Source organism: Zea mays, chromosome 6 (genome assembly GCF_902167145.1).
Source record: "Zea mays cultivar B73 chromosome 6, Zm-B73-REFERENCE-NAM-5.0, whole genome shotgun sequence".
Taxonomy (NCBI): Eukaryota; Viridiplantae; Streptophyta; class Magnoliopsida; order Poales; family Poaceae; genus Zea; species Zea mays.
The window spans coordinates 80337618-80354110 of NC_050101.1; the positions used below are offsets into that span (position 1 = coordinate 80337618).

General features: G+C 47.3%; 1 protein-coding gene across 1 annotated transcript; it reads left to right on the forward strand.

Moving 5' to 3' along the window:
• The first annotated feature begins 5292 nt into the window (after positions 1-5292).
• Positions 5293-16003, forward strand: LOC541646 (chloroplastic iron-superoxide dismutase). Its single transcript, NM_001111401.2, has 9 exons — positions 5293-5388; positions 6230-6313; positions 6418-6606; positions 6766-6937; positions 7062-7135; positions 7231-7257; positions 7330-7353; positions 7465-7621; positions 15547-16003. Exons 1-8 carry the CDS (start codon positions 5308-5310, stop codon positions 7588-7590), a joined length of 777 nt encoding a protein of 258 aa, NP_001104871.2. The 5' UTR covers positions 5293-5307; the 3' UTR covers positions 7591-7621; positions 15547-16003.
• Positions 16004-16493: the final 490 nt, after the last annotated feature.

Consider the following 16493-nt stretch of genomic DNA (forward strand, 5'->3'; position numbering starts at 1 on the left):
GTCCGATGAAAGCATCTTCTTCTGATCAAAAGGATAGAGTGCGTTGGATTAATATAGAAGTCTTCACAATAATCAAATTTTATCGTATAACTCGCTTCACCCCCCCCCCCCCCCTTTTAATAAAAGTATTATTCATTCTTATAACCTTATTCTAGACTGACAATTCAAATAATATAAAAGCAAAAAGTTAATCGAACAAAAGTAAATGTCTAAAGTAAATAAAGAATGAGTAACGAAAAGGGGTTATAAACACAATGATTTAAGATTTGGCACTTTGGATTGGGTGTGGTTCTTGATCTGTATAAGGATCAAGTATGGTTCATTATTTGCCATTTTGACATGGTGGATCACCTAAAATTGTTTACACCATGAATCAAGCCATCCAATATCCTACTCCGTGCTTGTGGCTTTGTTGACCAGTGCAAAGGCTCGCTCGACAACCGTTCTGAGAGTCGTTAGAGAATGGCCAATAAGTTGGATTCCCCCCTTTGCTTTACCTACTTTTTTTCCGTGACTGCTACTGGTTCCTTTATTTCACATGTAACATTTACTTAGGTTAAAGCAATCAAATCTAGACCTTGGCTAACTATGGAGGATCTGATAACGCCTCACATACTCTCTTCTCTCCTCCTTGGCTGTCAAGCACCGGAAACTCTGATGCTTTAGAGGGGTAGATGTTGTCATGTCATCAAGCACTAAGGTGCACGGTGAAACCTGGATCTCTATGAGAAGTGCATCCTTGTTTGTATCCGAAGAGTCCTCTATTTGGCCAACAAGCTCTGATACTTTATATCAGTGTCGGAGCTCTATAAAATTAACGTCCCGGGCCACTCTAAGGTTACTTTAAACAACCTCTAATATATTGTGCGGCTAAATATACCGCTAAAACAAAATATACCATAAACATAGATTAAGATAGTATTTACTTCAATTCAGCATCCAAAAATACAATAAACTTGGTAAATTTTTTTAAAAATACCTAATTAGAGATGATTTGGTCCTTCCCCACCTCTAATAACTTCATCAACATTAGCACGTGAATTTGAACCTATACATTGCAAGTTAAATATTTGTATAAAATGAGAGATACAACATGACAATATAACTAATGAATACAAAAATGTATAAGTGACCACAAACATATACCACTTGAACTTTGCGGAAGTAGCTTTTTCATACGACTCTTCAATTCTTGAAAATGATATAAAATATCATCACTTTGAATTCTTGCAAAGATATCTCTTTCTATATAGCATACCATTCTATGATTTAACCAATCATTTCCCATCTTATTTCTCAATTCTGTCTTGATGATTTTCATAGCTGAGAAGGCTCTTTCAACCGTGGCAGTTGCAACAGGCAAAATTAAGGCTAATTCAATGAGACGATAAACCAATGCAAAAACTAGGTGTCTCTCGGTTTGCACCATCTTAATAGCCAGATTACCAAGGTCTTCACAATTTGCAAAATCAGAATTACCCCTCACATCAACAATAAATATATCGAGTTAGTCTCTAAGGATCAAGAGGTCATATTGAGAGAAGGCTGCAGAATAAATCTTAGCCAATTCTATCAGCTGAGCTTTGTCATAGCTGACAAATGAATTTCTTGGATCTAGACACGAAATGCATCTCAATAATTGAGTAGATCTTTCAGTGAAACGATTGTTTAATTCCACAATAACTTGATCATACACAACAATAAATATCTCATTTTGAAATGATGATAGTAAGTCACTAATTGACCTCCACGCCCCCTTGAGCGACCTCGGACAGTAATTGTATCATCCATCTTTGGTACAATAATGTTATGTTGGTTACAAAAGGTCTTTACCTCCTCAAACAATTCTTCCCATCCACTATCACGTACTTAACTAATATTCCGCAATGTGGCTCCAATCAATCCAATAGCAAGGACAATATTCTGATCTTTTCTTTGCAAACATTGTGACAAATCATTAGTCTTGCCTAATAACCTCATCATGAGATGCATAATAAGCACAAATTCAAAGCTCTCCATTTGTTTCAACAAACTAGAAGCCATATATTTCTTATCCCCATTAGAGCCATCATCAGCCACAATCTCTAATACCTCTAGAATAGCATCCCACATGAGAACAATACGACATAAAGTTTTATGATGTGAACCCCATCGAGTATCCCCAGGTCGTGCTAGGTTGGTTTCTTGATTTTCCCTCTACCTGAAAAAATTTCCCCCCTTTCCAACATGTTCACAAGTTTGTCATGGTGTTGTTGAGCCAATTGATCCCTTCTCTTACAAGAAGCATTAACACTATTCACAATCAAGTTGCACGTTTGGAAGAAATCAAATACAGAAACGCAACACTTAGGGCTTGTTTGGTTCAACTTTTTTCTGACCAGCTTTTCTGAAAATCTAGCTGTGCGGAGAATTTGGCTGTATAGAGAATCTGAGTATCATTAGGATTACGTGCGGAGGAAGATAAAGGTGTCCATAAGACTCAGGATCTAGAAAGTGATGGATTCCTACTATTGCAACGACTCAACCGATTATATGTTTATGTTGATTTTAAATGGTTTTTACCCAAACAAATTTTATATAAGCTGACTGAAAAGCTAAGCGTTTGGCAGTCCGCAGCAGCTTTTGGTGGCCAGAAGCTCCAAAAAGCTGAAACAAACAGGGGCTTAGCAACTGAAACAACCACTAATTGCAATTGGTGTGCAAAGCAATGTATGTAAAAAGCATGTGGACTCTCAAAGGTGTAGGAGCCGGACAATAAAACGATCTCAATGTTTTTGTCCTCTTCATTTTTGATTCTGAATTTTGAGAAACATTTAACAATCTAGTATTTAGCTTGTTATTTACTAGTTAAAAAAATATGAGAAAAAGAGACGCAAGAGAACGTACCGGTCAGCAACTGCCTGGCTGCCTAGCGCGCAGCGGCGCAGAGAGGTAGACTAGCAGAGTCTCATAGATGCAGAGAAGGCACGCAGCCACGCAGCCACGCAGCATGCTGGCCTGGTCCCTGACGGCTAGCAGAGGCGCTCTGCTAGTCTGCTGCTCGGCCTACGCGGCTAGCAGACGCAAATGGCGGGTAACGCGGGCACGCGACTACGACCTGGCGGCCTAGCCCCTGCGCGGCTGCGCCCTCTGGCCTCTGCAGTGGTGTGCTGCTCCCTGTTGCTCAGAGCTCGCGTGCTATGCCGCAGTACCGCCTCTGCGCGGCTGCGCCTCTCTCTGCTAGCCGTGCTCTCGTCGATCTCGCGGTTGGCGGCTGGCTTTGGCACAGGGACACAGAAAACAACCTGTTAGGGTTTTTTTGGGCCAAAATCTCTACTATATATATAAAATTTTTTTGGGCTACGACCCGGGCCACGACCCAGGTGGCCCAGGCCCAATATCCGCCCCTGCTTTTATATGTTGTCTCATACTTTGGCTAACCAATCGGAGGAGTTATGACTAACTATGGAGGATCTAATAACACATCTGAGAATGGTGAAAGCATCTGAGACCCTACTTGAGTTTGGTGATTAATGAAAACATAGGATTATTATGACTAACATGTGTTTTGCAAAAAAAGTGGGTTAGGCCGTGATAATGGAGAAGGATTGGGCTTATGTGGTATTTTGTGCCTCTATTGATAGAAATCAATTTTTGGTTTCCAAAGGACAAACGAGAAGGTTAATGACCAACTAGTTCCAAGTATCAATGTAGTTGTTAGACACTTAGGGCCTGTTATTTCAGTTTTTTGCTGATTCTGGCCACTAGAAGGTACTACGATTGCCAAATGCTCAACTTTTTTGCCCGCTTCTATGGGAATCGCTTTGGTAAAAACCATCCAAAATCAACGTGAACACATAATCGTCGCGATTAGAGCAATCAACCACTTCCTAGATCCTAAACCCTATGGACCCCCTTCATTTTCCTCCGCATATAATCCCCACGATACTTAGATTCTCCCCACAACCAGATTCTAAAAAAAGCTCGTTAGAAAAAAGCTTAAACAAAAATGCCCTTAGAATAGTGTTAGGACCTCATTTTTTTCCTTTGGTGTACTATAAAGGGGGGCATATAACAGATAGCTTGGCCTAGGCAAGTCTAGTTAGAAGTGGTGATGCACACTTGTGAAAACTAGTGCTAGGTAAACCCATGGGAGTCTACGAGAAGTTTGAAACCAATCCCAACTCAAAAAGTGAACATAACAAGTGAGTTGGCGGTGTTGCAGTGGCACCGAACATGTCTGGTGGACATCAAATATGGTTCTCAAATATGGTTCTCAAAGAGTTATCAGACAAGATACTTAGAGATGTTGTAAACTATGTATGAGAGACCGAATACTTACCGAACATGTCCGATGTGCCACCAAATATGGTTCTCAAAGAGGTCTACAACCGTGCACTCGAGCGTTGCATTCACTCAACGTGTTCGGTGTGGCATTGATGTGAACACCAAATACTGTTACAGTAACAACTAGTTTTTGGAACTAGCCATTGGAAAAGCGCGAGATTTGTCTAGTACAAATAGTTGGTGAAGAATAAAACATAGATATTAAAAGAATCTAACAAATAAGATATCAAATTTGATTCAAGAAATAATAAATTCTTTACTAGTAGCAAGAGAAACCCCACATTAAAGATGGATTGCTACAATTATGATAAACTTGATCATTTTGCTTACCAATGTTTTAATCCGAAGAAAAATAAGTTCAAAGACAAGAAAGATGACTTGAGTGACTATGAGAAGAAAACCAATAAAGCCTTCAAGAAAATAGATAGCAAGAAGAGGCAATTCCACGAGAAAGAAAAGGTTGATAAATACTACATTGTTAGTGTTTGGCTTACTGATATTGATTGAACAAATGATTTGTATTCATGTGACAGTGATGAAGAAGAAGATATAGTGACCACTCTCTATTGGTAATGATAGACAAGCTACTTCGAACACAAAGTTCTAGTAATGGTTCCTCCAAGTCTCCTTTGGTTAGTGTGGTCGACTACAATCAAACTATGGCGACTTTTCCCTACACGGGGGCTAATCTACGAAAACTGCATCGAACAAATCTAATTAGGGGTAATATGCAAAACTATCGAGTCGCGATTTATGCTCGAGATCCAAATTAGGGATTTTTTTATAAAAATATGTGGACAATGATTAATACTAGTCGCAATCCAAGTTAGGTGTCTTTTTGAAAAACACAGGATCCAGATTAGTAATCGCGATCCAACAGGGGTCTTTGTGAAAGTGTTTTGGGCTGATCTGCAAACTTGCGGTGAAATTCCGGTTTCGGCTTCCGCGGGGTGGGAATTTGGATAGCGCGGCGCAGGAAAAATGGCGGCTTCCGCTCTCCACCTCCGCCTCCACCCCTCGCCGCCGGCGGGTGTGAAGCTTCAGCAGCGGAAACTGCGCTCGGTGAGCCCCGTGGGACCCTCTACTACCCCCCCCCCCCCCCTTCTTTTTCTACCCCCTTCTCGCTGCATTCCTGTTCGTTTTGATTTTGCGAGAGGCGGAGCCACTCCTACTGTGGTCGCTGCCCCTGTGCCCCCACCCTGAACCCAGTACGCTGCCCGCCATGGCGCTTCGCGGCGACTGGGCAGAGTGAGTGGTGTGGGATGATTCTGCCGTTAGCTGTGGTGTTCCGGAGGCTTGCCGGGCTGCCTACCTAATCTAATGCTCTAGCATAAGGATCCGCATGTTCGACGTGTGTTTCACATGCTTAGGAACTCTCAGTCTCTCACTTATGTCACTTGGAAACTAACGTCATTTTGACTGCCAAGTTAGATGACTTTTCCTTCTTAAGAGACTGCCTAAGGGCGTGTTTGATAAAATTGTTAACTGGATATAAATTAACTTTAGCGCATCTAAACAGAAGGGCTAATAGGTGAGTTTTTTTAGTCAAGTTTTTAACTAGCTGTTAGCCAACTAGCTAGACAACCTTAGCTAATTTTTAGCCCAACTAGTAACTAGTCCTAAGGAATTCCATTGAATTGTATTTTTATTGATCAATTAGAATTGAGCTCATCCAAACATGTCCTAATTTGCTCAGATGACCTTAGCTTTTTACGAGGCTAAATTGCACTTTTCATTATTCAATGAGCATGCTTGGCCTTGAATTGATATTGCTGGTTTAAGGCCCAGTTTGTTTGAGCTTTTGCTGACTTTTCACAAACCTTAAAGCAGTGAAATCAATGAAATTGCTGTGCAGACATATGTTTTGAGATTATATGCTGTTTGTGCCTGATGTTTATTGCAGAAAATACAGAGGCAGGGTGGCCTATCTCGAAGATTTTCAAAAGTTGTGTCCTATTACGGTCTCACAACCCCACCATATAAACTGGTCTGTAAGCCTGTTGACTCCAGTCACAAAGATTTGCGTGCTGCCATTAAAGGAATGCCCTGATTTAAACTTTGTGTACCTTTGTTTTGTGGTACGGCGTTCAGGATGCTCTGGAACCTTATATGAGCAAGAGGACAGTTGAACTTCACTGGGGTAAGCACCATCAAGATTACGTGGATGGCTTGAATAAGCAGTTGGCTACCAGCCCTCTGTATGGATACACTCTGGAGGATCTGATAAAAGAAGCTTATAACAATGGCAATCCATTACCAGAGTATAACAACGCAGCACAGGTAACTCGTTTATGATACCCCGTTCATTATATTTTGCTTGCACTGACCATCTTCTGCCTGTCATTTGTTTTCTTTCAAAAAGAAAAATAATGCAATTTGTGCTTTCGCCAATAGTAGGATGGTTTTTGGAGTTCCAAGCTTCTGTCTTCTGACATGCAGGTCTGGAACCATCACTTCTTCTGGGAATCAATGCAACCAGAAGGTGGTGGCTTACCTGAGGGAGGTGTGCTGCAGCAGATTGAAAAGGATTTTGGCTCGTTTACTAATTTTAGGGAAGAGTTTATCCGCTCAGCCTTACAGCTGTTAGGGTCTGGTTGGGTTTGGCTTGTCTGTGAGTTTCTTTCTATTTTTTCTGAAGTACAGGCACCACTGATTCAAGCTACTGATTTCCTGAATTGCTCTTTCTAAAGCAAGTTTATAAGTTCAGTTTATATTCCATTGAATATTTGTTGCAGTGAAGAGAAATGAGAGAAAGCTTTCGGTTGTTCATACACGAAATGCTATCTCCCCACTTGCTTTTGGTGACATTGTATGTTTACTAGACTCCCTTTTTCCTCTTTTTGTGTTTTCTAAAATGTTTAGAGTACAAACTTTGCAATGACATCCCATATTCTCTAATTGCAGCCAATCATCAGCCTAGACTTGTGGGAGGTAAGGACATGGACTATGAGTTTTTAGATTTTATTTCGTGCCAAATATTGACTCTTCTCCTTTTATCTCCAGCACGCTTACTACTTAGACTACAAGGTGTGTGCTCCAGTTCTCTTTTTTGGTCCTTAACACTTAATTTTGAATTTTGACAAGTTAGTTATAGCTTAGCAGAAAACTTCTATGGTTCTTTGTTTGTCAACTTTTCAGGATGATAAGCTAACATATGTCACAAACTTTATGGACCATCTTGTCTCTTGGCATACTGTCACTCTACGCATGATGCGTGCAGAGTCTTTTGTGAACCTTGGTGAGCCAAATATCCCAGAGGCTTGAGCTACAGATACACCCTAGTTATCATCGTGAGGTAAGAATTCAGTACTTTGATGCATTGCACCTAGCACATATATATCTTAATCACGTACTTCAATGCAGGAAACAGGGACACTGTTTAGTTTCTTTGTGCTTTTTTCCCAGCTATTGAGTAACCTTTAATAGTAGAAATTAATGGAAATTCAATTCATATTCATAGGTTTGTAGTGCTCTCTCATGGCACGACAAAACTTTTTCTTGGAAAACTAGTACATGACGAAACAGAATACTAGTATTGAGATTGATGTTCATGCACCATGAGATTTCAGGTTACATGGAGGTTTTATGTAAAGGTTTTCTTTTTTCTATTTTAGCTAAGGCCAGGGAGTCGTGCGTGCCCAAGGCTTAACCTGCCACTGAACTGAGATGACAATTAGAGGCTGTCGCTGTCACATTAGTAGCACTTGGTTGATCTTTATTGGCAAGGAATGCTGCTATAAAGCACCCAGTCCCTCATAAACTAAATAAATCAAAAAAAAGCATCCTACCTTTAGCTAGTTCTTGCATCCACCATGGTTTAAAAGGCGGCTAGGCGGAACTAGGCGCCCAGCCACCGCCTGACCGCCTAGGCGACGCCTTAGTAGCCAAATACCAAGCAACCAAACAGCTGTTACAACTCATAAACTAGAAATCATCACAAATTCACAATAGCACAATAGTGGATCTGAAATATCCACAAAGTAGTTTCTAAAGGAACAATAGCAAGTCACAAAATTTAAAACAGCACAATACCAAATCTGAAATAGCCACATAGATAGTTTGTAATGACATAATTAATAGTAACTAGCTGCAGTTAGTAATGCAGCAAATATGCTAATGCAATCTAGCAATAGCTATTTTCCCGTCGCTCAAAAATCATCATCAAACTCTCCTGGGATATTGGGTGCCTCCCCTTCTTCACCATCATTGCCACCATTAGATTCATCTTCACAATCTGTGATTTCCGCATCATCATGTGGAACATCTTCTTCATCTTCATCTTCCTCTTCAGCCTCTGACATATTTTGTGCAGCAACAGAATTTCTTCTTGAATACACATTATGGGCTCTTCTTGGTAAGTTTCGGCCATGAAGTGCTTGTGATGCTCCAATGGCATTATCCACAAGGTCCCATGTAAGGTCACACTTACACCCACGCCCACCTTCAGGGACTACATGCAAAGAATCAGCCCACTCATTGTCCCAGTTGAAGTCCTCATGAACCAATGGATCAAAGTTTTTCCACTTCTTCCGGCGTAGTTTTTGGAACCTAACTTTCATCTTTCTGTTGTAGGAAATGAAGACAATAGAATTCAACCTCTTATGCAACAATCGGTTTCTTTTCTCTGTATGGATCTACAAAATAAGAAAAGAGAAAACACCTGGTCATTTAATTCTGAAATATTGGTTACAAAAGTCTCTCATCCACCACCTGGACAAGATTGTGGGCTGATAAGAGCCTGAAAGTCTCTCATCCACCACCTCCTCTGGTGTTCTCCGCAACATCTCAGCTACGGACTTGGCTGTCTTTGGCTGTGCTTTACTGTTTGCCTTAAATTGCAAGGTCGATTGTCTTTTTTTGGCTGCTGTACCAGAACTAGGCTGTACCTTGGATGCTTGAGACTCCACAACAGATGTATCATTCGCCCCATCTGCTGCTGCCACCTCCACCACTTCATCATCTTCATCATCTTCATCTAGAAACATTGGTCTTTTTCTATTGTTTGCCTCCAAATAACTTGTCATCTCCTTCCTTATTCCATTGCTAGCCTTGGGACATAACTTTGCATCTCCATATGCCCCTGCCAAATGTTGCTTTAACCTCTTTATCCCTCCACTAACAACCTGACCACATAGGGTGCATTCCACCTTATCTTTATTTTGAAGATCTGGCCAAAATCTATACTTCCACCCTGGATCAGTAGACTTCCGTGGCTTCCGGGCAGGATCGCTCTTCGGGTCATTATTAGGATATGTATATATCAGGATCAATCAGAGCCTGATTGCGATTGATTGTAATCCCCTAGATTGGCTAGCTGCCTTGTATAGCCTAGGATTACTTTCTATCTATAGCCTAGGTCTGTTTCCTTGTACAGGGAATAGCCTTCCATACATGTACTTTCCATGCATGCCTATTGGCTATATATGACAGGCTCCCCACCCTCAATGGGTGTGTGGTGATTCAGTCCATTCTTCCTTTCTACATGGTATCAGCTCTCTAGATCCTGCGCTTCCCTCCCTGCTGCCGCACCATCCCCACCCTGCTGTGCCGCAGCGCCACCACCTCCCTGCTGCGCCGCCTCTTCTCCCTCCTAGGTCGCCATGACCGACGCAGCCACCAATCCTGCCCCCGCTGTATTTGTCGCCCCCTATGCGACGATCAATGTCAAGAATCATATCCCAGTGACTCTTGAGCTGGCAAAACCCAACTTCAACCAGTGGGAACCATTCTTCACCTCTCTCTGTGGCAAATTCGCTCTCCTCTCGCATATTGACGGACTGCAGGAAGCCCGTCCCACAGATCCTTCTTGGGGCATCGCCGATGCCTGCGTTCGCAGCTGGCTTCTCGGCTCGGCTGGTCCCGACGTCATCGGCCTCGCCGCGGCTCCAAACCAGACCGCGCGCGAACTCTGGGTCGCCATAAAGCGCCTCTTCGAGGCCAACAAGGCTCCACGCGCCATTTTTCTGAGCCACGAGTTTCACTCGATGACTCAGGGCGACTCCTCCATCAACGACTACGCTCAGCGCATGAAGGCCACCGCCGACGCGCTCCGCGATGTCGGCCGCACCATCACTGACGCGGAGCTCGTCCTCAACCTCCTCCGTGGCCTCAACCCACGCTTCGCCAGCACCGCCGACAACATCGCCGACTCACACCCGCTGCCGGACTTCGCCACCACTCGCGAGAAGCTCGTGCTAAAGGAACTCCGCCTCGCCAACGAAGGCACGGTTGCGGACCAGACGGCGTTCCACGCATCATGCGGCACCGGCTGCCGCACCGCCCCCACCACCAACGGCAGCGGTTCCACAGCCAGCAGACCGGGCGGTCACGGCAGTCGCTCCAACAGCGGCGGCAACCCAGGTGGTGGCGGCGGTCGCTGGAAGAAGAAAGGCAAGGGCGGATCCCACTCCGGCGGCGGTCCCAGGTTTCCTGCCGCCCCCTGGTACTGCTACCCCCCCTGGACCGCCGGGGTGCATCAGCAGCCCTGGCGCCCGCCGGTGCCGACCCCAGCCTGGCGCAGTCCTGGCATCCTCGGCCCCTTCACTCAGGCCCAGGCGCACACTGCGCTGGCCCCTGTCCAGTACTCCGACAACCCTGCTCCACCAATGGCAGAGCAGGGCGGCTGGGATCAGGCTGGCCTCATAGCCGCACTGAACCAGATGTCCCTCCAGGGGTCCTCTCCTTGGGTCCTTGACACCGGCGCCACAACTCACATGTCGTCTTCGGCTGGTATACTCCTGTCCCGTCTCCCCCCTCCCCCATTCGGCATCACAGTTGGAAATGGCACCACCATACCTATCACCTGCCGTGGCACATCCACACTCTCCTCCCCCACCTCTACCTACCGTCTTAACAATGTTCTGGTTGCACCTGCACTTGTGCGCAATCTCCTTTCTGTTCGTCAATTCACCCGTGACAACTCTTGTTCAATTGAATTTGACGCTTCCGGTTTTTCTGTCAAGGACAACCGGACGGGGCGCGTGACTCTTCGCTGCAATAGTGGTGGCGACCTCTACACCTACCCCTCCACCACAGCTCCCTCCTGCAGCCTCGCCACCACGTCGTCATTGTGGCATCATCGCCTCGGCCACCCCGGTCCTTCCAGCCTCGCCAAACTTCGCAGCATGTCGGTCATTTCCTACAATAAAAACTCGCCATGCCTCTGCCATGCCTGTCAACTAGGCAAGCATGTGCGCCTCCCATTTAGTCATTCAACATCTGTAACTCATGCTCCGTTTGATTTACTTCACTGCGACGTCTGGACATCTCCCGTACTAAGCAATTCTGGGTTCAAATATTACCTTATTATACTCGATGATTATTCCCATTACAGCTGGTCCTTCCCACTTCGTCACAAATCTGAGGTGCACCGCCACATGATTGACTTCATTGCATACGCTCAGACCCAGTTTGGTACCACACCTAAATCCTTCCAAGCTGATAATGGGACCGAGTTTGTCAACCATGCCACCACCTCCTTCCTCACTAGTCATGGCATTACTCTCCGCCTTTCCTGCCCCTATACCTCACCACAAAACGGCAAGGCCGAACGCATGCTCCGCACTACCAACAACACCATCCGCACCATGCTGCTCCATGCGTTCATGCCACCTCCATACTGGGCTGAGGCCCTCGCAACAGCAACTTACCTCCTCAATAGGCGCCCCTCCTCCATACAAAACCAAATACCTCACCACATACTTCACGGCACACTCCCAGATTACGCCTCCCTTCGCATCTTCGGATGTCTCTGCTATCCGAACCTTACTGCCACCTCCCCCCACAAACTCGCCCCTCGATCCACTCCTTGTGTCTTCCTCGGATACCCATCTTCCCACAAGGGCTATCGCTGTCTTGGCATGTCCACTCGCCGCATCATTACCTCGCGCCATGTCATTTTTGATGAGTCTGTGTTCCCATTCTCGGCTGCACCATCGGCGGGCTCCATGCCGTCGTCACTTGATTTTCTGATGCAGGACCTCACCTCCTTGCCGGCACCAGCAAGCACTCCTCCATCGCTCGCTGCCAGCAGCGAGGATGATCTCCAGGTGCTCCTAGACCCGGCCATCCTTCAGCTCGGCCCCCGGGTTCATCCTGCGGGCGGGCCACAGCTGGGCGCTCGAGGGCCCCAAGTGGGGCAGTCGGCGGCTCCTCCGCCTGGTGGCCAACGCTTCGGCAGCACCTACACTCGCCGCGCCCAGCCCCCAGCAGCACCGGTCACCGAGGAGGTGGCTCCTGTGCCTGCTGCACCTCCAGCGCCAACAGCGGCTGCACCAGCTTCGCCCCCAGCGGCTCCAGCGGCTCGGCTCCTATCTACTGCAGCAAACCGGCCTGTGACACGCTCACAGACTGGCTCCCTCCGCACTGTCCAGCGCTTCGGCTTCTCCGCCTCCGTCGCCTCGCCAATTCCGGCGAACTATCGCAGTGCCCTGGCCGATCCAAATTGGCGTGCTGCGATGGCGGACGAGTACAAGGCGTTGATTGACAACGGCACTTGGCGCCTTGTACCTCGGCCGCCTGGTGCGAACATTGTCACTGGAAAGTGGCTGTTCAAACACAAGCTCCACTCCGACGGCTCCCTCGCCCGGCACAAGGCACGCTGGGTCGTTCGTGGCTTTTCCCAGGAGGAAGGCGTCGACTACGACGAAACATTCAGCCCAGTCGTCAAGCCGGCCACGATCCGCACCGTCCTCAGCATTGCTGCGTCCCGAGACTGGCCCATCCGGCAGCTCGACGTGAAGAATGCCTTCCTCCACGGCAACCTCGAGGAGACTGTTTACTGCGAGCAGCCGAAAGGATTCGTCGACCCCGCTGCACCTAACTCTGTCTGCCTGTTGCAGAAGTCCTTGTATGGGCTTAAGCAGGCACCGCGAGCCTGGAATCAGCGCTTCTCCAGCTTCATCCGAAGCATTGGCTTCACCACCTCCAAAACGGATGCCTCCCTGTTCATCTACAAGACGGGAGACGCCATGGCCTATCTCCTCCTCTACGTCGACGACATCATCATCACCGCATCATCACCAGCTCTTCTCCAGCACGTCACCTCCCGCCTATCGTCGGAGTTTGCCATGACGGACCTCGGGGATCTCCACCATTTCCTCGGCATCTCGGTGACACGAGACAGCAGTGGACTGTTCCTCTCTCAGCGGCAGTACGCCGTTGATCTCCTCCAGCGCGCTGGCATGTCTGAATGCCACCCGACAGCTACTCCAGTGGATGCCCGGACCAAGCTGTCTGCCTCCGAGGGCGCTCCAGTCGCCAACCCCTCGGAGTATCGGAGCCTCGCTGGTGCTCTCCAGTACCTCACCCTGACAAGGCCGGACCTGGCCTATGCTGTCCAGCAAGTCTGCCTCTTTATGCACGACCCTCGCGAGCCACACCTTGCGCTAATCAAGCGCATCCTGCGCTATGTCAAGGGCTCCCTGTCGGCAGGTCTGCACTTGGGACCCGGCGCCGTTGATCAGCTCACAGCCTACTCCGATGCCGACTGGGCCGGCTGCCCCGACACGCGTCGCTCCACCTCCGGCTTCTGCGTCTACCTCGGCGACAATCTGGTGTCATGGTCGTCCAAGCGTCAGACGACTGTTTCTCGCTCCAGCGCCGAAGCAGAGTACCGTGCTGTGGCCCATGCTGTTGCCGAGTGCTGCTGGCTGCGTCAGCTACTACATGAGCTGCACATCTCCATCCCGCACGCGACCGTGGTCTACTGTGACAATGTGAGCGCTGTGTACATGGCAGCCAACCCAGTCCATCACCGCTGCACGAAGCACATCGAGATCGACATCCACTTCGTCCGTGAGAAGGTAGCTCTGGGGCAGTTCCGAGTTCTTCATGTTCCGTCTACGCACCAGTTTGCCGACATCATGACCAAGGGTCTGCCCGTACAGCTCTTCACCGATTTTCGGACCAGTCTTTGCGTCCGTGATTCTCCCGCTCAGACTGCGGGCGGGTATTAGGATATGTATATATCAGGATCAATCAGAGCCTGATTGCGATTGATTGTAATCCCCTAGATTGGCTAGCTGCCTTGTATAGCCTAGGATTACTTTCTATCTATAGCCTAGGTCTGTTTCCTTGTACAGGGAATAGCCTTCCATACATGTACTTTCCATGCATGCCTATTGGCTATATATGACAGGCTCCCCACCCTCAATGGGTGTGTGGTGATTCAGTCCATTCTTCCTTTCTACAGTCATACTCACCAGCCACAGAAGATGGAGCTTCATTTCGAGAAGACATTATGTTGTCGGCTTGTCACTAGTCGCTGCAGTCTTGACACTTGACAGAAACCTACTCGCTGCACAGTCTGAAAACAGGGGAAGCAGGGGAGGAGGGGATGAGAAACATCATTATGAGGAGGGGAGTAGGACTTACCAGCAGCTAGCACAGCAGCCGCGAGCGGGCGCGGCCAGGGAGCAGCAGCCGCGCGCAGGGAGCAGGGAACCGCACGCAGGGAGCCGCAGCCGCGCCCAGCAGCAGCCGTGTGCAGGGAGCAAAGGGAGCCGCACGCAGGGAGCAAGCAGCAGCCGCCGCGCGCAGGGAGAGCGCGCGCAGGGGAGGAGGAAGCGGGGATGGGGAGGAGACCTACCAACGAGCAGCAGCCAGCACACCAGCAGTCGCGCGCCCAGAGCAGGGAGCAGCCGCGAGCGCGCGCAGGGAGAGGGAGAGCGCGCGCAGGGAGCAGAGAGATTTGCCGCGCGCAGGGCAGCCGCACGCAGGACAGAGAGCGTGCGCAAAGAAATTTGCGGCGCACATGAAAGAGGATTTGCCGCGCGCGCACAGGGAAGCCCAAAACGCGCCTAAAGCCCAGTGCAAACCCTAGCCCAATGCAAACCCTAGGCTAAGGCGTCGCCCAGAGGGAGAAAGGCGTCGCCGAGACGCCTACCGCGCCTAGGCGGATGCCATACTCGATGTTACCTGGGCGGCGCGGACGCCTAGCCAAATTTGTCGCCTGGCTGGACGCCAGGCGACGCCTTTTAAACAATGGCATCCACTATACTGGGCTTGTTTGGATGCCCATGCATTAACTACCTTTAGCTAGTTGATGCGATGTTCTTGCATCCACTATACTCAGGCCCACAGAGGATGGCTAATGGTCCAGTTATCTTCCCTTTTGTCACCTCATCTAAAAGCAGACATTTATATCTTCTATCATGTTATGATGTTATTCAGTGTGCAATTTTTACGAGTTTGATCCCTTGTTTTCCATCCACTGAATAGGCATTCTTCGGATACATCGGATCAAATCCTGCTGGAGGAACCAGAGAGTTGGAAAATCTCATGTCTCACAAGAAATGCTTATCACCCCAATGTCATACACGCCAAGATAAGCTGCTGGGATTTCACCATTGCCCTTGGATATTGCTACAAGGAAATCACTAGTCAGCATCCAGTTTGAAGACATGCAACAAAACAGCTCTAGAAGCTATGGAGCTGGTAGATTCTGGAGTTGGCAGTGAGGCAGTGATCCAACTTGGGCTTTGAAGCCATGGTGCTTTCTCTAGACGGCTATTATTTCCATAGTGTTGTTAGAATAATCCTGGTTCTGTGTTTTCATAACTTCATCATGCTAGGGTTCTGTTGTAGCGTAACGCAGAATGGAACGGAACAATATTCTTGTTTTACTGGTTGAGAAACCTGTTAGTTTTGGACTGCAGGGAAATCTTTTACTTGTATCAGACGCTGCAAGCATGGACTTTTTTTGTCTGGAAGGAAGTTGAAACTTCTGAACTTGAATGCAATACTATAGCCATCCAATTCCAAAACGTGCAGACCTTGAGAACCGTGTAACCGTGTAGTAGTTTATTACAGCGGCAGTGGTTGGTCTGTTGAAGATAAGGGGGTGTTTCAGTGTTTAAGATGAGGGGGTGTTTCAGTGTTTGGCACTGCTCAGCTCCATACAAACTAGCTTAGTTTCATAAACTTTTAGAGTTAAGCAGCTCTGCTTCGAAGTTGCACAGTTTATAAAACTGTTTGGTTTGCAGACCAACTTCAATTTCACTAAAATGAGATTTTGTTTAGAAAAGTCTCTTGTACCCTTGAATGATGTATGTAGCTGTTTTTATTTACAGCTTCAATATATATACTTGATTTTGCTTCAAAAAAAATATATACTTGATTTACCAATAACCAACAAAAGACCTTCCATAAATCGGAGCTTCACAATG